Below are 24,115 nucleotides of genomic sequence, written 5' to 3' on the forward strand. Positions count from 1 at the left end.
TTGAGATACATTTGTTTTTTTTGAGGATGCCCTCTAGTGGAGTTCACATGCAAACCATAACGATGCCAAAGCTTGCAAAGCTTCGTTTGATGTTGCTTTGACAACATTATAAAACGACAATAGATTTATCTTAAACGAAACTTTATTTCACTGAATGGTCTTTGACACGTTCCTATGTATTACATGTATAGTGAAAACTAGAATGGTTTTAAGATACATAAACACAAAGCTAGAGTTACACCAACCATTGTTTAACTCCAAGTCATCATTGCTTTTTAGAACTATTCTAAATTTTCACAACCACGTGTGTGCACTGGGTAATAGACTGTTACAGAAGCAATTTTTAGCCATAAGACTTGTCAGTAAAAACAAAGCAAGTAAATACCAGATATACAGACAGGCTTCGTTCCACATTCACTAACTGCATTTTCATCAAGCATAATGAAATTGACTTTTTTTACTTTTTTTTTTTTTTTTTTTAATGAACAAAACATTTCAATTCCTTGGAGCATTGTCAGAAGAAACAGCGTAATAACGTGGAATGGTGTTTTCAACTACAATATGTGGAATGTAGTGGTGATACACGGTATTGTGACACTGAGTTTCCTTCAAATAAGATAAAATGGCACCTTCACGTGATTTAGGAGGTGATCATTCCGTCAGAGCAAACCCTTGAGCTTGCCTGGTCTCAACTCGTATTTGTCAACACCAATGGTAAAATAGAATAAAAAGGCTAGGCCAGACACAAAGACATTTTGTTGTTGAGAAAACAACCACTTTAAGAGGGAATTTTGCAAGCAAGATTGATACAGTGAGGTCAAACATTTCTAAACAACTTCAGCTTTCTTTATGTATGACATACAGATGATAGTCAACCTTGCAAAATACTCTGCAGCCACAGTAGACATTAAGCATCACTTGAAAAGTGAGTCAAACTACAAAGTCAATCTATACTTAAGTTTGTAAAAGGAGAGGGGAGGTGGGCAATGCCTTTCTGGGAGGGAGCCTTGTCATGCGAATATCTGAGCAATATGAAACTTGATCATTGAAGGGGTCCCTTTAATTTGTGAACATGGTCGAGGCGCATTACACTCAGATGTCAGTGTCACAATACAGCCTGCCTCCTTTCTGTATGAGCCCACAGCAGAATTGCAGTACGTTGAATACAGGATTTGTACATGATTCCGGAAAAGTCAAAACGCAAGCTGCTTTTGGGTTGTGAAGCAAATGGAACACCTACCATCACAGTGTTTGCCAGTTTAATTACCATACAATAAAACCCATACAATAAAACCTGTAAATACCATGTTGAATCACAATAATAAAAGTAACAAAAAGAAAGGGGGGGAGAGAAAATGATCCACAAACTAGCCGGGACAAAGGAATTTGGAAGGACGATTAAAATTCACAACACCCCCTCCCCCCGCCAAGATCACTCTCACACAAGTGCGCGCACACACACACAATATCTTTTACACTCACTCACTCAATCAATCGCTCGCTCGCTCGCTCCCCACAAACGTGCAGACGTACACACAAAGCTAACGAAAACAAGACACGTTTCTACAAAGTGACTGAACGTACTAACAACTGAAAATGACCCTGTCGCCTCACAGTGACCTGAGAGGGGTAAACTAGTTGGTCAGGAGCAATTCAGGCTGCTTGTCATACAGAAGAGGGAGGGGCTGATGGAGTGAAGGGGAGAGGGGGGGGATGTATATAAGCTGTCTGTGTTTTAAGATAAGAGTGTAGGTGGATTAACAGTGCAATTTCCTTTAGTTTTCCCCTTCTCCAGTCTCCCCCTCGTCGCCCTGGTTTTCTGATGTCCACAGCTGCAAACACACAAGAGGCACAGGACAGTTGACGTCACGTCAGACCTTCCAACCCATGTGAGGACACGGCAAGATGGCGCAATTGGCACTCACAGTCAAGTTGTCCCTTAGTAGCTGCATGATCAGGGTGCTGTCTTTGTAAGAGTCCTCGTTCAAAGTGTCAAGCTCGGCAATGGCTTCATCGAATGCCTGAAATGCAACAAAAGACAATCTCAGGTGAATTTAGAACTTTGTCTCCAACAACAGGATACGTTTGAAGATAATTATTCAAAAACGCATGCAAAGACTGACAATCTCGTAGTACTCTGCGCGGCTAAAATGCTGTATGATGCACTTTGGGGTCTGGCATGAGTTGTTCCTCCCACCTAAAACTAAGTGCCTTTACTTACATCAGTGGGTATCCAGTGCAATTGTTAGCTAGCTAGCTAGCTAGCTAGCTATGCTTACAGCCCAAAAATGCATCTTTCCTTTGGATAGCCCTCTAGCATGGCTGCTTTAGAGTGCCTCATTGTCGTGCGCACATAACAGAGAGATAGACAGAATAGCGAGGAGGGGGGGATTTTAGGTTTTAAGCGGATATATTTTCACAGCTCAAACATGGAGTTATTTGTGGGCAAACAAAAGACTCTGGATGAAGCCGCATCCATCTTTCTAGGTTGTAACAAGAGGTATTGGATTGAAATTTTGACAGGTGAGCCGTGTGCGGTTTTCAGCACATTCAGCAAAATGAGTCTCTCCTTTGGAACCAGTCATAAGGCCGCCAACGCTGTTCTCTGCTGGTCGGAGTTAGACATTGCATCCTCTAACACGAAAATACTGTATATATATTTCACCCTTCATTATGTTATTTTACATGTTTCTACATTTTTTATAAATATTGGGTGGGTGTGCATATATACACATACATATATATATATATACACATACATATATATATATATATACACATACATATATATATACATATATATATATATATATATATATATATATACATATAGATGTGTGTGTGTGCGTGTGTTTTATGCTTCTTTAGTGTGTCACTTTATATCACATCTTGTCTCTACCTGGACCCAGAGTCTGTAAATAAAATTGATTGATTGATGAAGTGATTGAGCTAATTAATAACCCTCAATCAAAAGTAAGATTTATCATTTTATTATTACTGTAAAAGCTCTTCTGTAATTCAGCTCTTGTACTGGATCTCATAAGACTACAGTGTGTGCGTTTGTGTGATATATCTGAAAGTTAGATACCAAAAGTACTCTAAAAAATTGGGGTTCACACCGTCTTTGCCAGACTGCAGGCCTTTTCTGGGTTGTTCTGGATCTCATAATAGAAGACGGAGAAGTTGAGGGCCAGGCCAAGCCGAATGGGGTGTGTTGGCTGCATATCCCCCTTGCTAATGTCAAAAGCTTGTTGGTACGCTTGCTGTGAATTATCCACGGTATCTGGAGAGATAAAAATGTTTGGTCACATTGAGAATCACACAAAACAATGCCATCAATAATAATTAACAAAAAAACAAATAAATAAACACGCACGCGTGCACCCACACACGGTATTTGCTAATATCTCAGCATTTGGCTTTTCAAGGTAGCAATGTTGCAGTCAACATTCATGAATTAAAACGATTAAGTGTATCATACAAGTCATGTCCTTACCCTTCTTAGCATCTCCGGATGCAACCTCAGACAGGTATCTATAATAGTCACCCTTCATTTTCAGATAGAACACCTTTCCTTCAGAGCTTCCAGCATTGACAATAAGGTACTTGTCCAGTAGCCCCTGAAAACCAGCAGTTGACATTGTCAGAGTTGCGCAAATGGATGGGAGAAAATCACATTGAAAAGTCAGGTGAACCTCACCAGCACATCATGGCAGATTTCCTGCAGCTCAGATTCGATCTTCTCCCGATACTCGCGAGCCATCTGCTTCTTCTTGTCGTTGCCTTCGATCTTCTGCTCAATGCTGGAGATGACGCGCCAGGATGAGCGACGCGCCCCCACCACATTCTTGTAGGCAACCGAAAGAAGATTGCGCTCCTCATTTGAAAGCTCCGTACTTTGCTCAGTCACACTCTTCATGGCTGCAGCCATATCATCATAGCGCTCAGCCTGCTCGGCAAGCTTGGCATTCTGTACCAGGTCGTTCTTATCCATTTTCTAGACTGGAGGACACAGAATGCAGAGACCAGAATTAGTAACGTAGAAACCATCAGTGATTCGCAATCATGGGAGGAATCATCAGGTCTACAGAGGGAAAGTCATCAATTTCACTTAATTTTTTGTTACAAATAATATTTAACACTAGGCGCTTTTTATTAGTGCATGATTTTTGTATTCAAGTCCTAATTGTATATTTTGTTATAGTGAGTTTTTTGTTGCTGTTTTTTTTTTTTCTTCCTGTAGTACTACTAGAGTGGTTCCAAATTCCAGAGACAAGCTAGGGAGCATGTTTAACATACTTGGCCAATAATGATGATTCTGATACTATACCAGTGACATATAATGACAGGCAGTCCAATTAAATGTATCAGAGGGCATAAGGCCATACCCGTGTTATCACTTTTTGTGCGCTTTTTGTTTGGTGGTGTGCAGTGAATTTTTATACGTCCCTTGGCACAATAACGGTTGGGAAGCATCGATTCTACAAACAATGAACTAAACTGTACATTCCCAATTGAATGTGAGGAAATTTGCCCATTAACGGCTGTAATATCATTTGAGACGGCATTAGGTCGAAGATTGTGGATGAGCGCCGCAAACTGGGCCCCATGGCAAGTGGGTCAACCTTGCATTTGCTGAGGTTAGCCCCAAGCTAATTACAAGCGTCTCCCAATCCCGTCTGCGTTAGCACAATTTCGGCAGAAAAAAAAATGTTATTACTTATTTGCTTCGATATCTTTGATGAAGGAAATACAAGCATGACGTCATCATTAGCATTTTACCATTCCAAAAATATCAGCATTTCTACAAGCATCCGAATCCGTCCCTCTGCTACCCACAGCTACTGTTGCTAACGGCGCTAGCGTAATGACACATTTTATTAACATATACTAACAAAGTAAATCAGTTTCATACATTTCCGTTGGCATCGAGCATTTCATAAAGAACGGCCAATGCTAGCGTGGGAGAAATTAATGTTGTACGCCGTTCCGAAGCGGAGCGGCTGATGTTCCAAATATATCATTCTACAACGTTCCGTTAGCTAGGCCACAGAAATAAGGTGGATTTAAATATATATATTTATATATAATGCACGCAGTTACGCTCTTGACAATTCATATTGCAAATTCAGAGATAACGGTACAGCTTGGGTGGGGGGGGGGGGGGCTTAAAAGCACAGCGGCGGATTCGTTATTTTTTTTCCAAGTGAAAACATATTTTTTCGTCCGCTTTTTAACACAACACGGCCCGCTAAGGCTGGCGGGCCCCCGTCAGAACAAAGTGTCACGGAATCGGAACGGAGGCTATGTCGTTAGCCGGTGAGCAGGCTAGCTCGTGTTAATGCTAATGCTAGTTAGCCTTTGACGAAGCCCAAGCTAGGCTGCACGGTTATATGATGGCTCCTCAGAAAGGATTCAATTGGCCGCGACGGGGGAAAAAAGCAGCGTCGTAAATTGGTATCGGCACATTTGACTGTGATTACAGCTAAGGTAGAAAATGAAAAGAACATCAGCCCCGAGCTGGACACACTTACAATATTGGCGACTTTTAATCCTGATTATTCTCAACTCTATGTTAGACGTTTTAATGCCTCCGTCCTCCTGTCGCGCTCGGCGTATATCTCAGGGCAGAACCACTTCCGTTATACGGCTACTTGCATTTCCTCTTTTCTCGCCACACATCTGCCTTACGTAAGACTACGACGCTCATGACAAGAAATATTAATACTGTATATAGAAAGAAAGGAGCGGGGGTGATTGTCCACCTTGTCACGATGTGCTTTTTAATTCTTTTTCGTCGACTGCTAATCTCAAGAGACAAGGTCGCTTATCCTTTGCTCTTGTCTTTGTATCTTAAAGTGAAACTCTTTATTGGTCACAGCAAAGACATTTCAAAGGTCAGCAAGCAAGCATAAATAATACCTATTTTTTGACAGTCATCATTTAACTTTTTTGGGGGGGGGGAAGTTAGGGGGACAGATGTCCCTTTCAATGCCCCAAGGCAATTTTTCACTTTCAAAGACATATATTTGCAATTTAGATGCAAGTGAATAAAGATGCAACTTTATTATTGGTTACGTTCCTGTCGCTAAAACATGTCATCTATCTAATAACATGTAAAACATGAACAAACGTTTTGTTTTGTTTTTGTGGTTCTGAATGACAAACGCCGTATTTAAAAAAAACAACTGACGTTCAACTCGAGCCACTCGGTGAGTCATTGTCGCTCACGGTGCGTCTCTCAATTGTCTATCCGTAAATCAATTTTGCCATCAAAAGCCCTTTCGCAATCATGTTTTTTTCATTTGTAGTTCGAGGAATAATAATGAGAATTTTTACGAAAACAGTTGGGTCCTTGCAGCATTCGCTGCTCGGGCCCTAAAAAATCAAAGCCACAGTTCTGCCTGACATGTTTCTGTTTTTGGTCAAAATGTGTTTTGTTTTGGGGGCGGGGTAAAAGCAACCCATACTGTACTGCTGATTACTACAAAATGAAAAAAAGTGAGAAGAATACTTTTCTAGTCTTTGTTTTAGTGGGTTTCGTGCATATGTTGTCCTAGAGCACAAATATACTGTGGGTATTGAAAGATCAGTCAGAGTGCTCTAAAATTTCCGGCAAATATCGGGAAGTGCTTTATAATTTCTTGTCAATAATGAGTTAAAATAAACTATTTCAATATCGCTGCATTACATCCATACACAATGAACGCTTTTGTATTTTTGATTTGGCCCATCTGGCCATTTTAAAAATCAGATGTGGCCCTTGAGCACAAAGGTTTACCCACTTCTTACAGTCTTCAATTAACAAAACATGTGGGGAAATGTGGGGGGTAGCCAGACAAATGAAGCCTTTTTATGTGTGCATTTTGAAGTGTTTTCAATGAAACATTTGGTTGAAGGGGAAAATAGTGATACACATCATCGATTGAGGTAAAGTTAATGTTCTTCTCTTGCTCAACACTCAGGCATCTTAATAAAATCTGTGCGGAACATTTTCCAGCTCTTATGCAGTTCAGCTTCTAGCACAGCGGACATCACTTTCTCATTTTTCAGCAGTCGCAATGACGCGTTTAATGACTTTAATTTTTATATCTGCAGCGCTCTCATTGACAGTGTCTTTTGCAGAAGGAGCAGAATCAAAGACAGGAGCAACAGTGCAGGTAAGATTTTTTTTTTGGTGACTATCACGCAACGCATAACCTGGACGGATTGAAATCATGAGGATTGTCTTCTTTTCAGAGAGACGTACATGATTATGACATGCTTCAGGATTCAGAGCAAGCTGTAGCAACAAAAGCCATTGGTGAAGTTGATCTCAACTAATTTACAACCATTTCGATCTGATTGTGCGCTACTTGAAAAGCAGTCCATGATATGTAATGAGGGCGCCGCTCAAGTGTCCTTGTCCTAAACGTTTGTTTCGTGCACTTGTCGCTGCACGAAAACATCACTGAACATTCATCCACTGACGTGCTTTTCTCATTAACAGACATACCAACATGTTTGCTGTGTGTTTGCCTGAGAGGCTCCGTTTACTGTGAGGAGGTGTCTCCTGAAATGTCAGCTGTGCCAGCATTGCCAAAGGAAACCACTTATTTCTACGCACGCTTCAACAAAATCAGCAAAATAACCAAAAATGACTTTGCAGACATGAGTAAGTCAATGCCGTTTTTTTAAAACGATCCTTGTCTCAAGTCCCTTTTCTTTCTTTCCAAAGCCCTCCATTTCTCCATGTTGTTTTCCCAGCCACGTTGAAAATAATTGACCTAAGTTGGAATCTCATCACGGAGATCGAGGACGGAGCTTTTTCCAGACTTTCAAATCTCGAGGAGCTCAATCTTTCAGATAACAGCCTGACTAAACTGCCCGCGCTTCCCTTCACGCTGAGGCTTTTCAACGCCAACTCCAACAAGCTTACAAATAAAGGTCTAAAGCCTGCTGCTTTCAAGGTAGTAACCATCCAAACCCACTTATGTTGCATTTGAATGATGCATAAGTACAGCAAATAGCTGCGTAGTCCCATCGCAAATAAAAGTAAAGGCATTGTAACAATAACCAATGACGTATATTTATTGCAGAAACTCACAAAACTGGCGTATCTTTACCTTGGAAACAATCGGCTGAAAGTTGTCCCTCGTCTTCAAGAGTCTCTTCACATTGTGCACCTCCATGTAAGTTTGCGTACAGTGGAACTTTTTAAGACCAACGGTGCTTAAATCGCACCATTGGGAGATCCAGGAGAGCATTGTAGCATTCGGGGGCCCAATGCGTATGCAGATATCTGTGTGTTGCAAAAGACGTTGAATATTGTGGTAGTATGGAGAAAAAAGCAGGGATGGAGAACAGGAGAAAACACGTAACCCTAAAAATGGGGTGTTTGTTCTACCGGGGCTGCATAAGATTATTTTCCATTCATTTCGATGGCTAAAGAAGATTTGAGTGTTTGGGGCTATGGGTAGACACTGGACCCAGGAAATGTCATGGCTCCAAGCACTGGGGAGTTCCAACACATTTTTTTTGCGGTGGCGGACCTCGAAAATCTCGCACTATGCGTCACATGAGTTCTCAATTTGAACTCGGTGGCTACCTAGTGTTGACTCCAAAAGTATTCTTTAGAAAATGAAGGCGTCTTTTCGTTTTACTTTAATAGGAGAACAGCATTCCTACAAAACATTTAAACATTAGATGTCAGGTGTGGCTTTGTGATTCGTTTCTGTGTCTCCAACAGAACAACATCATCAAAACAATGTCGGATAAGACATTCTGCCAAGGAAACAATAGAAACTACATCCGAAAGAACATGCGTGAGGTGAGACTGGATGGGAACCCCATCGAGCTGTGGAAGCATCCTAACAGCTTCATCTGCCTGCTCACTCTGCCAATCGGATACAAGTGAAATAACCAAAATGTGCTTTTAACTCCATAGTGACCAAGTTACACTTATATATAGCCAATGCTGAGTTTTACTATTTAAAACAATCCAGGCATCGCTATCTACATGATTAATCACCAGATATGACTGAAAATCTATCTTCACACATTTTTTTTCTGTCTTGGCAGATGCTACTTTGTATTTAAAACCAGATTAAGCACATCATACGTGATCATGACCATACAATATCTCATTTATTTCGTTTGTAAAATATATAAACAAATAAACAATAAAAATGTGCATGATTTTTCCATCCTTTCATGAAGTTTACATTTGTGATACTCTGGCAAAATTCCAAGGATGTGTCTGTCCATGATGAAATGTGTCCTTGTAAATCCTTACAAGTATCCTTCACTTGGTTGGAGGCTCATTCAGAACTATGATACCATCTGCTACTTTCTGCTGGTACTCCCTCTCTGATCGTTTTCTTCGGTAGACGTCATCTGACAAGAAAAGGGCACAGATGAGACTGAAATCAAGGAACACATGTACAACCTCATTCAGACCATATTGTTTATTTACCGACTCAATAGATGGGTTATTCCAGAATTTAAGGACATTTTTTGCCCCCCATGAAATTCCTAATAATTAATGCATAAAATGCAATTGTTGTGAAGACTATAGTCGGCCTGAGACTAAATGTAAACAGCAAAAGAGAGGAGTGCTTTCCCAAATATCGTTTAAAATTTGAAATAGCTAACGAGCATCGCTTGGAGTGCTTTTTAATCAGCTTTTTTTTTTAGGATTTTGTTTATGTCTTACTTGGATTTGGTAAAATATTTTGTTTTATCACAGACATTTAGTAGATATTATGCTCTTAAGTTGTGCCTCCCAACAAATATTAGCCATCTAAGAGAAGAAAAAGTGAGCTACATAACCCAGCAGGAATGACATCATCAAGCTAATTGCTCTGACCATGGATAAACCCTAAGGTATGTCTTCACGTCTGTTTTTCATACTTGTCCAGCCGTAATGGAGTGTGTCACCCAAACCAACGCTTACTCCTAATATGAGAAAAAGACAATATATAATTTCCTTTTTATTAGATAGCTAAGTTTGTCCTTCAGGCATTACATTAGCATTGCAGCTGTACTCTCTAAGGAAATAAATAAAAATAAATACGAAAAACAAACATTAGCATTGACATGGAACCCTGTTAGTGTGATTAAAATATTGATGGTTGAGAAAACATAATACTGCACATGAAAAGATTAATGACACCATTTAAAACAACAACAACCACCACCACAACAACATAGAAGCACTTTTATCAAACACACACACTTCTGTGGGGATGGTCCAATTACATTACATTTGGATGTTTTCAACACCAAAACAGGGACTGTCGAAATAACAAAATGTGAGTGTGTCACTTTGCCATGTTGCACCTACAGAACGTTTCTTTTCCTACCCTCACGTTGATCATGATCCACTCCATGACACCTCCAATGCCAAAAAAGACTGGAAGAAATCTATACGGACCAAAACGACGTTTCCCAGGAACGAGTCCTAGAAAATATCGTAATGTTGTACTCTTTTGAAGCATCCCGGAGACGTGTGAACAACCATGCAAGTTATGACAAGTTTGGTTATCGAGGTATGGTCGTTTCCTAAACGTCCTTGCCGAAAGACAAGGGTGCGCTTGTTTACAATTATTTTTTTTTAAAAATGGGCGGTTTATAAATGCGTCTTCAAGTCACAGCAACATTATGTAGAAATCAAGCGCACCGACGTCTCACCTCATATCCGGTGGTGTGATGCGTTATTTCCGGTTAAACAAGGTGATAGAATCCAAGCGTAATGGGTTAAAATATCGACAGATTATTCAGTATCTTAATAAACAACCTCAATAATAAATGTTTATTCGTTAGTGTCTATACAGGGCGTCCTATACCACTGAACAACATTAGTAGCTATAAGCTATATCATTGTACTTTATTTCAGTTACCGGTTAGTTTGAAGCCATAAAGAATTTTGCTGTTCAGTTTCCAGTTCAAATGCTAGTTTTCTGCGATTCTAAAACAAAACCAATGTGAATAATTAACCCAAAAATTTCACCATTAACATTACCCGTAACCTGAAACACCGAATTGTGGTTGGACTAATGTGCACATCCTTTTAAAACTGGAATGTGGCTATGGTAACAATGAACCAAACGTACCTTAATGTACTTCCGGTAAAAAAGTTCAACCTTGATTTAATCAGGTCGTAAAGCATTTTTCCCCATGTGGTTGGGAGATTTTGCTCTTTGATGAACCACCTTTGAACAGGAATGCGTGGCCTTTCATTAAGATATATGGATGGATAAATGCAGATGACACATAATGCAATTCTGATGGAGGATGGAATGAATGAATGATACTTGGTTCATCCACAAACTAAATTCATGTAGTAACTACTCGCGAGTAATATAGAGCCATAAAACTCAACACTGACAAATAATGGATTTATTGATGCCATGTGTAACAGCATGACACACAACTGCAAACACATCTAAACACATACATTAACCACATGCAACAACAACACGGGACAGAAGTACCATTAAGATTATAAAGAGCTAAGGGGCCATCTTTCAAATGGGCTATGGGCTCACCAGAAATGGTTTCAAGATACAGTATTTACTTTTTTTTCTGGACAGAAAAACTCGTGACACAAAATGCAATTTTTCAATAAAGTGCCACGAGGAGGATTTCAAAAGCCCTCAAACACAAGAAGGTTGCGGAAGCACAAAGCAAGCATCTCACATGCTACACTTTTCCCCGTGCGTTTATATTTGGCCTCTCATCAAAAGTGTCGTAGACTCGAGTAAGACAAAGGCAAGTCAAACGTAGAACAGCACACACGAACAGGCACCAGTTGTCACTCACTGCTTGCCAGACATGACTTTGTTGCAGACTAATAACAGCTGCAGTATGTATTGCTCATTTCAAAATGTACAGCATAAAAACATTGGCATCACATACATAGCGTTGTGGCTATGGTCTTTATCATAGCTCTTTTTTTCTTTTCTTTTTGTCAACGTGTCCTTTATGAATCCTCACGCCACTCTGTTCTCCGCCATGTCTTTTAAATCATCTTTTTAAGACTATTACTTGTTATACACATGGCACGAACATCATGGTCTTGCTGGATTGTGGGCAATGACAACATTCTTAACATTCATTAAAAATACTCCCTTTATGCAATGACATGTGTGTGGAAATTTGACCTTGAATTCATAACAGGTTAGCAACAAATCAGTCTTCCACGATTTGAGCCGGTCTACAGAAAGTCCAGTGATGCTCTACCGTGTTCTCATTGGCCCGCTCGCTCATGTGGTGCACACGCGTGTTACGGATGGTGAAGCCTTGTTTCATGATGTAGTCCATTAGATGAACTCGCAGGGACACCTCCTGATGATAGTCACACGGCCCAAAGGTGAAGGACACCTGGCAGTCTCTGGTGTCCATCATGTGTTTGTTCCACTTGGTGAAGTTGTTGGAAATGCCCTCGAGCAGGGCATGGACCTTTGTGGTTATGGTCAGCTGTGTGATGATGACGGCTACCGGGTTGGAGTATTTGGACAGTTTGCGTGTGCTGGAAAGCTCCACAACCTGCTCGAAGATGTCCGGAGGGTACAGCGGCTTGGGGTCGCTTAGGCAGTGGATCAAGGGTTCAATCTGGTAGAAGTCGGCCTCTTTCCTCAGTAGATCTGTCTCTGTGAAGTCAGCCGGGAGGGTTAGCTCCGACGTCCGCAGGAAGTTCAGGATGTACCTGAAAAGCGTCCCGTCGCGGTCAATGAAGTAATTTCCATGGGAGTCGCGGGCTGTCGGGAAGTCTCCCCGGAACATGGCGCCCAGCATGGAGTCTGGGTAACGCTGCAGTGTGGACAAGCTGGTTGTGTACAGGTGACCTCCGACGTTTAAGGTAACAGGAGTAGTCATCTAAAAGGCGCAAAGGCGAGAGAGGGATGACCTTTTTGATGCATACACACAAGCCCAGGCAATCCAATCACAAGGGATGCATTGATACCGATCCCAGTGTCAGTGCCGATAATCGACGTCTACTCTTACTCGGAAATAAGAAAGTGCTCCAATGCTACGGCACCGATTCTACACTATCACAGATTTAGACTGGTTTGTGAACAATATTTGAGAGAAATGGTGATATTGTGTATGTGGAAAAGGTTTAACCTTTGAGTTTGTCTCATAAAAAAATGAGAGCAAAAACAAAAGCGTTGCATTTATATATATTATTATTTATTTATTTATTTTTTTTTTTTTTTACACAAACCCCCCAAAAACAAGAAACACATAAACATGCCATATACGTTTTCCATGAAATGCGGGATAAAAAATATTTTTAGAAATATTATTATTATTTCTATTTTATTTTTTTAAATCTGTGAATTTTCAGGTGCTGAACTGTGAATGTGCAGGGTCAACTTTACTTTTAAGTGCGGCACCTGCGTGTGACGTGGTACCGATAAGTCCGTTCTCGATGCCGTTTGGCTGACTCGGACCGACCGGGCGGGCCTGAAATATAGAACTCACAGGCGGACTAAAGCACTGACGAATGCCCACCTCTGCTCATGAGAAATGAATTTGTTGCCCTCTAAAATCGATTTAACAACAACTACAAGAACGCAGTTCATTTGTAGGTGCCTTTCAGAGCACAAGGACACCATTCAATCAAACAGTCAAATCAAGAAGATGAAAAACATCCATGTAAAGAGGGAGTATGACGTTGGGGATGGGTGTGATGTTGTGGCTTGCAAGCATCTCTTACCCTATGGCCCCAGCCTCCATTATCCATTTGTAGACAAAAACCCACTTGGTCAGGACCAAAACGCTGAGCAGCAAACGTGGTTTGGCTCAATTCACTTTGACATGGGAAACAAAAATACAAACAAAGCTCCAGTCAAGTTAGCCCAAGGTCAGCCTAATCACGTGCATCAACGACACTTCAATTAATGAGATCTGGCTGTGCAGTGATTTATCAGGCCAAATTAGTTTCCAATTTAGTTGTGCTTCTTATGTCACATACAAATCCCTCCCAACACAGGGACAGTAAACATTGGGATTGCATTTATGTTGTGTGTAAAGCAGCGCTGAACAGGATCCAGCATAAACCCTTTCAACCATCCATTCCTCATGCTTTAACCCTATTTGAGTTGAGGGTGAGCTAATCCCATCTGTCGTACACCCTGGATTGCTCGCCAGCCGATCAAAGCGCATACAGTGGAACCTCGAGTTACGAACGTCCCTTTTTAAGAACAAGGCGTGTTTACGCACAAAACGCTGAATGAAAAATTGGCTCCATTTACGTACTATTTTCCATATACAAAAGTCTTGGCATGGACGAGCAGATGTCTCTATGTTGGTTACTTCTCGCGCTGCATAAACAACATTGCTGTGAACTGGAAACTAGTTGTATTCCTTTGCAGCATAAGGCGGAAAGCCGTTGCACATGTAGGCAGAGGTTCCACCACCGCATCATTAGCCGGGTTTACATGAAGACTTTTTTTTAAATGATTGAAATCATTCCGAATGAAGACCTCTGGTCACCTATTTACATTTGACGTGATCGCCATTTACTTGCTCTTGGTGGTGCTTGGTTTTAATCACTTGAATCTATTTATTTTAGATGATTATGATTTTTGCAGTGTCTTAATATTTTGTTTATCTTTCCATATTGCTCTTAATGTTTTTTGTACAACACTGAATTGTCTTGTACATGTGCTACACTAATGAACTTGCCTTGCCTGGTTTTGGGGCTGGAACGGATTAATTGTATTTTCCATTCAATGGGAAACATTACCTCGATATGGACGTTTAAAGTTTCAAACGGGCTCAAAGAACCAATGAACTGATAAACCCGTGCTTCCACTGCACACGGACACTTTTGGACAATTTAAAGTCTTGACTAAACTTTAACATTCGTGTTTTAGTAATGTGAGAAAAAGAGGGAGAAAAGCCACAGAGGACGGCCCGGATTCAAACCCCCGTCCTCAGAACTTTAAGACAGATGTGCTTATCACTCTTGCACCGTGTCGCCCACCCTTTCCTTTCCATTTCCATTTCCATTTCCCAGTGCAAGCGAATGTTGCTAACGCCGCGTGCTAGCAGTAACACCAAAGCGGGATGCATTGCAAATGTGAACTTTTCTTGATAAACAACGTCATATAAACTTGAATTGCAACAAGAGCAGTTAACGCTTTGCAGATACAAGCTAGTCTGCTAGCTAGTAAAGCTAGCGAGTTAACAATGTAGCTGATGTTACGACTAAGGATTTGCGTCTTCAAGTTGTTCATTTTAGATGTGGCAGAAACGATTAAATGCAAGCTCACCGACTCGCTCTTTTGGACTCGGTGTCCTTTTGTCCCAAAAGAGCAGCCTGACGTTGGTGTTTTGCGGTGCAGATGCCAGGCAGTGAAGGATGTTCACCGCAGCCGAGCAATCCTACGCACGGGTCACACATACGTACACGCGCGCGCCGCACGCACGAATTTGTCCCGCTCGTTCACACACGTCGTTACGGTAAAACCCCGCCGCAGCCCATTTCAAAATAAAAGCTACAGAATTTTTGATAAGACCTGGATTCCACTTTTGTCGCTGTTCACACAAACTGTCAAATCACCCCAAGGTATGAACATCTCGATCCGCAAAGGGTGAGTCGAGCCAAATGGACTTACTTGTTTGTTAAACACACTTCACTTTTAATCCTAAACCTTTATTCAGTTCTAAATTGTAAGAGTGCAACTTGCCTAGTTATGCCTCTGGTGGGTTTGTTCCCTGTGGGTGGTCACAATAGGGTGTTGTTGTTGCTGCCTACCAGCCAGAAGTTCACTCACCTGATGGAAAAACAGTTTGTTAAGTCCACCCCTATTCAATATGTAGTCAAATGTGATTTGATACATTACAAATTTGTTGACAAGAAATTTGTGTAAGGGAGCTGACACGGTAAACCCTTGGTTAGCGTATCTGCCTCACAGTTCTGAGGTCCTGTGTAGAGTCTGTCTGCATGCTCTCCCGGTGCTTGCGTAGTTTCTCACCAGCTCTCTCCCACATTCCAAAAAACATGCATGCGTCCTGCGACTGGCTGGCGACTAGGCCAATGTGTACCTCTTGCCAAAGTCTGGAGCTGAGATTCGAACCCAGAACTCCGGAACCGTGAGGCACACAAGCTAACCACTCCAACACTGTGGTTCCTCTTTATGTTTACCCATGTTGTAAAACTGCAATAATCTGTAATCATACAACACATGTTGTATGATTGTATGTTGTATTATGTGGCATTTATAAATTGCCATAAAGCCGACTTCATCTTAAGCCACCTCGACATGAGCAACTCTGCACAAAGTTCCCTGCGCTCAAATCAAGCACACTTACTTTGATCCCCATATTTTCTTTCTATCATTTATTAAATACACACAGACAGGAATGCGAGCAATTTGATTTCAGGAGGATTTCTTTGTGCCGCCTCTTGCTTCTTGCTGCAGGATAATGAACTCAAGGATGAGTTTGGCTGTGCGACAAGGCCTCTCCATCACCACAGAGTGGCCACAGTTCTCCAGCAGGTCCACTCTGCACCCTGGCAAGATTTCTGCAATGATCGTGGCTCCAGACACATCCACCACCTGGGGGGGGGGGAAACATTTTTGTTCATATTTATGATGATATTAACCTGTTCCTTGCATTCTCCAGAATAAAGATGACACAAACCTTGCCTGACAATGGATTTTTTTTTAATTAAACGAGTGTTGCAAATAATCTTTGGTCAGTAGCTCATTAAAGAAGAATATGTTCCCATCATGCCCACTAGCATTCTGATTAATTGTGCGTTTGTGCAATATGAGTTAAGCTGCAAAATCCACCTGTTTTTAGCCATCTCAGGGGGCGGCCATTTTGCCACTTCTGTCGACTGAAAATGACATCGAAGTTGCTCAGGGATCAGGGAACGACCAATCACAGCTTGCCTGTTTTTTTAAAGCTGAGCTGCGATCGGTCGTTACCTGAGCCCTGGGTAGTTGTGATGTCATTTTCTGTCGACAGAAGTGACCAAATGGCCGCCCCCAGAGATGGCTAAAAACGAGTGGATTAACTCTTATTCCACAAACGCAATATTGATCAGAATGCCTTGCTTCAACTGGTGGGCTTGCATAGAACATATTCTTGGAAAAAAAATATGGGTTGATTTGCCATTTAAGCCTCAAAATAAGAGTTTCTGGCGTTTGAATGACCAGGCATCTAGTTTTTCATCAGTATCAGAGACAGTACAGTGTACAGATTTTAGCTGGGCCATGTCAAGCTAAGCATGCATTTTCTGCAGTAAACCGATGGACTTTACCTGGTCCCGTTTGCCCCATATCACCTGTACAGGTGCAGTGATGAGATGCAAGTGTTCCTGTAAAGCATATCTGGATTTCTCACTAACAATCTCGAGAAACACTGTTCGAGAAGGAGATACAATTACCAGTGTGTTTCATGATGATCAACCAAAAGTTGAGAATGTTCAAAATGAACTAACCTTCTTCATAAAAAGAGTTGTGAGGCTCTCGGACGTCCACAAGTCCTTGAAGAATCTAGACAACGTGAGCCACACAGCTCGAAATGATGCAACAAATTGAACACTGTTTAAAAAGAAGACATAGCTTACTGAACCTGACCTGCTGAGGTATCTTAAAGCGAACGTGTGAGCACAGTCTGAACATGTCTTCCATCTCCTCAGGCGTGGTTGGAATCAGCGGGATACTCAGTGTGTAATTGCTACGTTCCAGATCCTGCAGATGATTATCGAACTTGGTCTCACATGGGTGTTTGATACCTTCGGGATTGAGAAAAGACGATGGACATGTGCTAGCATATTTGTTTTCCATGCAAATAACCAGCGTTGAGTAGTCCCAAGATTTTTACTTTGAAGTCATTTTGTTATTATTGCTTGCCTCATCTGTTTTGGTCATTCAAAGACACTTGAGTCACGCTTCATATAAGTGCTAGCAGACCCGTGTCTTTAGAGGAGCACGAAATCTCGCTCTCTCAAGGTTTTTCTTTTTAATGAAAAGTTCCTCCAAATAATATGACAGATTTATTTTTTGCCACTAAATCCGTTGAATTATGCTCTGCACACCTCTCATTTAATATGATTATTATTATTATTATTATTATTATTATCATTATTATTATTATTATTATTATTATCATTATTATTATCATTCCAGAGTACAACACACATTCCTTAATTTCCGCAGTTTAAAACAGCCGGCACAAGCAACTTGTTGGGCGGGCCCTTGGGGATGGGTGTGATCAATCAAATGGAGCCAATGTTTTCTAAGTGACTCATATGTGAAACATGGCAAAATTGTCTGACTAAAAATGTCAGCATTTTTCAAGAATATATTCCCAGCAGGCCCACTAGTTGAAACACGGCATTCTGATTAATACTGCGTTTGTGGAATAAGAGTTAATCCACCCCTTTTTAGCCATCTCAGGGGGCGGCCATTTTGTCATTTCTGTTGACTGAAAATGACATCACAACTACCCAGGGCTCAGGTAACGACCAATCGCAGCTCAGCTCCAGAAAACAGATCAGCCGTGATTGGCGTTACCTGAGCCCTGAGCAGTTGTGATGTCATTTTCAGTCGACAGAAGTGACCAAATGGCCGCCCCCAGAGATGGCTAAAAACGTTCGGATTAACTCTTATTCCACAAATGCAATATTCATCAGAATGCCTTGTTTCAACTAGCGGGCTTGCATAGAACATATTTTTGAAAAAAATATGCTTGGGTTGATTTCCCTCTTTAAAGACCACCACTTAGCTCCACGTTAGCTCAGAAACATAGAAGAGCCTGTCTTGACCCGTGTTGTGTTTTTTAACAGACGTACAGTAAGATGAGTGCACAAGTATTTCGAGAATACGCATACACTGACCATCTGGACAAATGAGCGTCATGCTGCAAATTTCAGTCGGGTAGGTAGCGGCGTACACCCCAGCTACATTTCCCCCCATGGAGGTCCCAACCACATGGAAAGGTTTCCGGTTTAATCGAACGGTTTCCACAAACTGAGAAGAATGAGGCGACAAAACGGACTTTTAGAGGGGAAACATGAAAGCTATACTGCGTTTCCATTGCACTTTTGTCAGTGTGTACCTGATGAATCCTCCTGGCCTGCCCCACAATGGAATAATCTTCTGTGTTGGTGCGGGTCGTACCCTCGTGGCCTGGCATGTCCACGCACACAATGTGCAGATGTTTTGGTAGGTACTGACGGAAAGACTACAGCTCAATCTATCATATTTTTAACATCATACAATACTTTTAGCCTCTAACTTAGGGCGATACATTGTTGGGTTTCTTTCTACGTGAACATTCAGACTAGAGCTGACCTACTTAGCCTGTGTGCATGAACTGATAAAGCTTGGATGAGAGTCAAAACATCTTCCTAAAACAACCACAACGGTCCAGTTGCAATCAATCCACTGCCCTAAGAATGAATGACAGCGTTCACAGGCATCGAGTGAATTTGCTGCCTTAAAGTCAACCCAAGCATATTTTTTTCAAGAATATGTTCTACGTAGGGCCACCAGTTGGAACAGGGCCTTCTAATTTGTATTCCGTTTATGGAGTAGAGCAAAATCCACCCGTTTTTAGCCATCTCAGAGGGCGGCCATTTTGTCACTTCTGTCGCGATCATCACAGCTGACCTGTTTTCTGAAGCTGAGCCCTGATTGGTTGTTACCTGAGCAACTGTGATGTCATTTTCAGTTGACAGAAAGTGGCAAAATGGCCGCCTCCCGAGGTGGACAAAAAGGGATGGATTTTACTGCTTAGTGCTTAACTCATATTCCACAAACGTAATATTAATCAGAATGCCGTGTTTAGGCTAGTGGGGCTACATAGAACATAATACAGTATTGTAAAGAACATTTTTGGGTTGACTTCCTCTTAAAGTAACATCTCTTTATTGATCGATTTTTGTTGTGGTGTTATGTTAAACATTTGTCCACGTTAGAAATGCACGATTCTTTAAACTGACTACCGGCATGCTGCTATTTAGCTTTGAGGCTAATGTTTGAAAAAAAAGTCAATGAAGTTTTTGATTAAGTACGCCAAGCTATCAACTACTCCCAATCATGAAAAGAAACAGTCTCGGTTTCGTCTCCGCTTGCCTTCACACAGGATGTCGACTTTTTAGCTTTCATCTTATCACATTTAAAAAAATATATATTGATATGAACAGATCAGGGCTATGCAGGAAAAAAACATAACAAAAAGGAACACGAGTCTCATCTGTCTACTAGTCGCTACGTTTCAAGCCTTGCTTGTCCTCCCGATGTACAACATGGCAGATAAACAAATACAAATACGATCACGTGATGGTCAACTATTGCCACCACACTTCGGGCTGACCTTAACAAGGGTTAGCCAAGTGTCTTTGTGAGCAGAGAAGCTGTGCAGCATGAGAATGGAAGGCCTCATTCCGGGCTTTCCTCGGCAAGAGTAACAGAAGCGGTAGCCTCCGCAGTCCGCATAGTAGACCTGGAGACCTAGAGTCCTCCTCCAGTACCTGCGCAAGAGCAGCAATGGTCTTTTGCGCCTCCGTTTGAATTTTATACAACAAGATTGTTGCAGTTTTAGACATCCAAACATTTTGACAACATTCTCAAATATGGTGGTAAGAAATGGTGCCGTTGTCAACCTTACCAATAGTAGACTTTAATGAGTACCGAGGGCCACAGAAGGAAGGATGCGACGAATGCCAAAAGCGGAATAGCCAGTGTTCCCCCAGCAATTATGAACAGATTCACAATGTCTAATTCTGCTGCCATGTCTTTCCTGGCTAAAACACAATGATTATCCACGTGACTCATTACACAAATTACAGGATGCCAGGATCGCTTTAGATGCTCTTCAAACATTTTGTCGAGAGAGCAGTAGATGATTGTTACGCTTTGATTTTCCAACCGAGACTACTATATCAATACACAAAAGTGGACTTACTATTCCGGTGATTTTCCTTGCTTGATTGTTGTCGCAGGCAGACATGCAGGTTGAAGTCTGCGGGTTTCTCTGAAGTCATGCAGGTGCTTTAATTAATATGCGATCATTTGAAAGACTGTAAACTTGGATTTCCGAAATGAAAAGCTTCATCCCTGTAGTGTGCAGTTTGTCTCCCAGCCGACTACGCTGCCGCGAGATAAACTCATTGATTAATAGTCATCACGGGGGTGGGGCGGGGTGGGGGACCTGGGCAACTAGATTATTCGGTCAGGCTTTTAAAGTGACACAACTAAGCAAGAGCAAATTTGAAAATATGCTGATAACAACTTCAACTTCATATAATAATGAGTTATATTGACTGTGCATTGTTGAACAATGAGCTTATAGGTTTCAAGTACTAAATGCACCACTGGGTGTCATGAGAGAGACAAAGTGGGTGCAATTAACTGATGACAACGGGCACAGCGGGCAGCACCACATCCCAGTTGAGATCACAAAAAGTTCCTGTTGTTGTTGTTTTTTTTTAAACAATACTTCCATAAACATTTTTTTAAGAGTGCTTGTCTCATGCTGACAATGTAGAGTATGTATGGAGGACCAAAAATGCCTAAATAAAAAATTTTTAAAAAGTGAAAATAAAACCAAATATAAAAAAAGAAAATCTAATTTAAATAAAATTAAAAATAAATAAATTGATATTTACTGTATTTATATATTTATTTTTGTATTTATGGCCATATTTATTTTGCCATTTAGTTTTTTTCTTTTTGTATTTCTTTTTACTTTTATTTTGTATTATGATTGTTTTGTTTTTCTTATTTCCATATATGGTTTTAAAAAAATCCATTATATTTTTTACTTTCACTTTTATGTTATTATTATATTATATATATTATTATTATTTTGGATTTTGGCAGTTTCGGTCCTGCAGCACAGAAAGAAATCTTATTCAAATGAGGGGGCCGCCCTAAGTGTGTTGGGTTGAGCTATTCGCCTATTGGTTGATCAGTATGTCAGTGCAGCGAGCACCATCAACCTACCCAATAGGCGAATAGCTCAACCCATGACACACTCAGGACCGCCACCTAATTTGAATAAGATACCCTTCTGCATTTCATGCTGACATGAAGAAATGTTATTCAAATGAGGGGGCGGTCCAAAGTGTGTCTTGGATTTAGCTATTTGCCTATTGGTTGATCGACATTTCAGTCAACTACGTATGCTTGGCTTACTAGCAAGCCACAGCGAGAAGTTTTGTGTCTTGACGGTTAACACCACATGACTCTCAGTGGAGGTAAATATGGATTTGATCGTGGATTTTTCATGTCAGCGTGAAATGTTGAAGGAGATGTTATTCAAATGAGGGGGTCTTTTTTCAGCTTCAGAAAAAAGGTCAACCGTGATTGGTCGTTACCTGAGCCCTGAGCAGCTGTGATGTCATTTTCAGTCGACAGAAGAGAGAAAATGGCCGCCCCCGGAGATCGCTAAAAACGAGTGGATTAACTCTGATTCCACAAACGGGATATTTATCAGAATGCCTTGTTTCAACTAGTGGGCTACTTTCATAGAACATATTCTTGAAAAAAATATGTTTTGGTTGACTTCCACTTTAAGCAGCAAAATCGACTTCTTTTTTAGCCATCTCAAGGGGAGAGTTAACCCACCCGTTTTTAGCCATCTATGGGGGCGGCCATTTTGTCACATCTGTTGACTGAAAATGACATCACAGTTGCTCGGCTAACGACCAATCGCGGCAGACCTGTTTTCTGAAACTGAGCCATGATTGGATGTTACCTGAGTCCTGAGCAGTTGTGATGTCATTTTCAGTCGACAGGATTGACAAAATGGCCGCCCCCATAGATGGCTAAAAACGGGTGGGTTAACTCTTATTAGACAAACGCAATATTTGTCAAAATGCCTTGTTTCAACTAGTGGGCTTGCATAGAACATATTCTTGAAAAAAATGAGCAAGTGCTAGGATGCATCTATGTATTGGGGGATCCTGCATTACGTGATGACTGTTTATATGACGATAACAGCGTCCACGAACCCATGAAGACGTCTCCGATTTCTCAGTACGTCAGTTGATGATCAAACAGCAAAAAACAATACTCGCTTAACCTCGGCCACTCATGGCGGTGTTGAGTAATGGAAGCAAAGTTCAATGGGTGCCACATATTGATGCAAATCGTTACATTGGAGCCACACAGCTCACAATTAGCCTGCCACCCTCTGATAGCGTGCCGAGCTGGCATCCTGCTGCAACCCTGGACCTCTACCGATGACCTACATACAGAACAAACTGGAGCAGAACAAATGGAGAGAGATGCTTGCCCAGCCGGGGAATGTTTCTTATATTTTGCTCTGCGTCGTATATTTACTTTGCATGTTATTCCACAGACATTGGCAACGTCCACAACCTGTTGAGCGGGACCATTCAAAAGCAGCCAGCTTTGCCAATGTGGCGCGTCAACAAAGTGAAGGGCGGCGGCGCGTGGTCAGTGATGGCGCGGCGGACCACTGAGACGTCACGCTGAGAAATGCATGGACGTCATTTTGTTGAGAAGTGTTCAGCTTCCTCCTCTGCAGACTTGCGGTTAGTGTGAGCGCTGCCCACTTTGTGGGAGGCACCGCACCAGAAGCGCAGCGTCGTCATTCCAGAGCGCGGCTTCGTATCACCGCAGCTGTTGCATCAACTCAGCTTGTCTGACCTCAGAAAGCAAGCGGTCAAAAGATTGCACTTCACGGATGAGAGAAAGAAAGGGATCCTGCGTCATATATGTAAAATTCATGAGATCATTCTCTCGATTGTCCGCCAAGTTCAAAACTTGCAACTGAAAGATGGCATTTTTGTTGAGGAAAAGACGGACATTTTGGAATTAGGTGAAAGAACCATAGTATCATTGTTGTTGTCCTTTAAAAGTTTTTAATCGGAGGATTAGACACAGCATTGCACAACAGTGAGAACAAAACAAGCTGACAACGTCCGGAGACGAGCACAGGTCAGATATTCCATGAGCGCCAACTGGAATGAGGGATTGCGGTCACAGTGCTCGCGAGCGAGAAATTTTGAACATGACGACGAGTCCGGAAGTGTGAGTCACGTAATCCAAAATATGAGGCAACTAAATATAAACAGGAAAAAAAAGGCTTGCTCACTGGCACCTCACAAATGGCCCAAATGTGCAGAAGGCGGCTT

General features: G+C 41.4%; 5 protein-coding genes across 22 annotated transcripts; 1 reads left to right on the plus strand and 4 right to left on the minus strand.

The window, feature by feature from the left end:
- Positions 1–124: 124 nt before the first annotated feature.
- On the minus strand, positions 125–5,703 carry LOC147154015 (14-3-3 protein beta/alpha-1). The gene is made up of 6 exons (XM_086039464.1): positions 5,535–5,703; positions 3,701–4,002; positions 3,497–3,620; positions 3,120–3,283; positions 1,926–2,021; positions 125–1,832 (listed from the first exon to the last, which is right to left on the minus strand). Exons 2-6 carry the CDS (start codon positions 3,992–3,994, stop codon positions 1,776–1,778), a joined length of 735 nt encoding a protein of 244 aa, XP_085895590.1. The 5' UTR covers positions 3,995–4,002; positions 5,535–5,703; the 3' UTR covers positions 125–1,775.
- On the plus strand, positions 4,813–9,183 carry LOC147154016 (mimecan-like). Of its 16 annotated transcripts, none has more exons than XM_086039455.1 (7): positions 4,813–4,864; positions 7,099–7,160; positions 7,240–7,303; positions 7,490–7,654; positions 7,747–7,949; positions 8,079–8,171; positions 8,729–9,183. In XM_086039455.1, exons 3-7 carry the CDS (start codon positions 7,261–7,263, stop codon positions 8,894–8,896), a joined length of 672 nt encoding a protein of 223 aa, XP_085895581.1. In that variant the 5' UTR covers positions 4,813–4,864; positions 7,099–7,160; positions 7,240–7,260; the 3' UTR covers positions 8,897–9,183. The 16 variants fall into 16 exon arrangements, with proteins under 16 accessions (XP_085895581.1, XP_085895566.1, XP_085895557.1 ...); XM_086039440.1 differs by lacking the exon at positions 4,813–4,864 and adding an exon at positions 5,188–5,319 and having other exon boundaries at positions 7,126–7,160; XM_086039431.1 differs by lacking the exon at positions 4,813–4,864 and adding an exon at positions 5,197–5,319.
- On the minus strand, positions 9,105–10,630 carry uqcc5 (ubiquinol-cytochrome c reductase complex assembly factor 5). The gene is made up of 2 exons (XM_086039465.1): positions 10,325–10,630; positions 9,105–9,375 (listed from the first exon to the last, which is right to left on the minus strand). The coding sequence occupies exons 1-2, from the start codon at positions 10,476–10,478 to the stop codon at positions 9,284–9,286; spliced, it is 246 nt and encodes an 81-aa protein (XP_085895591.1). The 5' UTR covers positions 10,479–10,630; the 3' UTR covers positions 9,105–9,283.
- Positions 10,631–11,364: 734 nt separating this feature from the next.
- On the minus strand, positions 11,365–15,455 carry kctd6b (potassium channel tetramerization domain containing 6b). Its single transcript, XM_086039411.1, has 3 exons — positions 15,264–15,455; positions 13,703–13,796; positions 11,365–12,858 (listed from the first exon to the last, which is right to left on the minus strand). The coding sequence occupies exons 1-3, from the start codon at positions 15,392–15,394 to the stop codon at positions 12,172–12,174; spliced, it is 912 nt and encodes a 303-aa protein (XP_085895537.1). The 5' UTR covers positions 15,395–15,455; the 3' UTR covers positions 11,365–12,171.
- A 245-nt stretch (positions 15,456–15,700) lies between these two features.
- abhd6b (abhydrolase domain containing 6, acylglycerol lipase b) lies at positions 15,701–21,096 on the minus strand. Of its 3 annotated transcripts, none has more exons than XM_086039390.1 (9): positions 20,917–21,096; positions 20,620–20,755; positions 20,326–20,482; positions 19,066–19,179; positions 18,845–18,977; positions 17,583–17,740; positions 17,444–17,498; positions 17,264–17,320; positions 15,701–16,553 (listed from the first exon to the last, which is right to left on the minus strand). In XM_086039390.1, exons 1-9 carry the CDS (start codon positions 20,993–20,995, stop codon positions 16,426–16,428), a joined length of 1,017 nt encoding a protein of 338 aa, XP_085895516.1. In that variant the 5' UTR covers positions 20,996–21,096; the 3' UTR covers positions 15,701–16,425. The 3 variants fall into 3 exon arrangements, with proteins under 3 accessions (XP_085895516.1, XP_085895507.1, XP_085895525.1); XM_086039381.1 differs by having other exon boundaries at positions 17,264–17,364; XM_086039399.1 differs by lacking the exon at positions 17,444–17,498.
- Between the last annotated feature and the right edge of the window lie 3,019 nt (positions 21,097–24,115).

The sequence above is a fragment of the Filicampus tigris genome, chromosome 1 (genome assembly GCF_054856515.1).
Source record: "Filicampus tigris isolate MCC_2025a chromosome 1, RoL_Ftig_1.0, whole genome shotgun sequence".
In the NCBI taxonomy this organism is placed as follows: Eukaryota; Metazoa; Chordata; class Actinopteri; order Syngnathiformes; family Syngnathidae; genus Filicampus; species Filicampus tigris.

Bases quoted from the DNA above. Each gene is read 5' to 3' on its own strand.
- LOC147154015 (XM_086039464.1), bottom strand. From the start codon at position 3,994: ATGGATAAGAACGACCTGGTACAGAATGCCAAGCTTGCCGAGCAGGCT. The intron at 2,022-3,119 runs GTGTGAACCCCA...GTTGCATTTCAG, and splicing joins CCTGCAGTCTGGCAAAGACG to GCATTCGATGAAGCCATTGC. The intron at 1,833-1,925 runs GTGAGTGCCAAT...GTGTGTTTGCAG, and splicing joins TACTAAGGGACAACTTGACT to CTGTGGACATCAGAAAACCA.
- LOC147154016 (XM_086039421.1), top strand. From the start codon at position 7,062: ATGACGCGTTTAATGACTTTAATTTTTATATCTGCAGCGCTCTCATTG. The intron at 7,655-7,746 runs GTAAGTCAATGC...TTGTTTTCCCAG, and splicing joins AAATGACTTTGCAGACATGA to CCACGTTGAAAATAATTGAC. The intron at 8,172-8,728 runs GTAAGTTTGCGT...TGTCTCCAACAG, and splicing joins TTCACATTGTGCACCTCCAT to AACAACATCATCAAAACAAT.
- uqcc5 (XM_086039465.1), bottom strand. From the start codon at position 10,478: ATGCTTCAAAAGAGTACAACATTACGATATTTTCTAGGACTCGTTCCT. The intron at 9,376-10,324 runs GTAGGTGCAACA...TTTTCTTGTCAG, and splicing joins GGTAGGAAAAGAAACGTTCT to ATGACGTCTACCGAAGAAAA.
- kctd6b (XM_086039411.1), bottom strand. From the start codon at position 15,394: ATGTGTGACCCGTGCGTAGGATTGCTCGGCTGCGGTGAACATCCTTCA. The intron at 13,797-15,263 runs GTGAGCTTGCAT...CCCATGTCAAAG, and splicing joins GAGTCCAAAAGAGCGAGTCG to TGAATTGAGCCAAACCACGT. The intron at 12,859-13,702 runs GTAAGAGATGCT...TGCGCCTTTTAG, and splicing joins ATGGAGGCTGGGGCCATAGG to ATGACTACTCCTGTTACCTT.
- abhd6b (XM_086039381.1), bottom strand. From the start codon at position 20,995: ATGACTTCAGAGAAACCCGCAGACTTCAACCTGCATGTCTGCCTGCGA. The intron at 18,978-19,065 runs GTACACACTGAC...CATTCTTCTCAG, and splicing joins AGGCCAGGAGGATTCATCAG to TTTGTGGAAACCGTTCGATT. The intron at 17,499-17,582 runs GTCAGGTTCAGT...CACGTTGTCTAG, and splicing joins GCTTTAAGATACCTCAGCAG to ATTCTTCAAGGACTTGTGGA.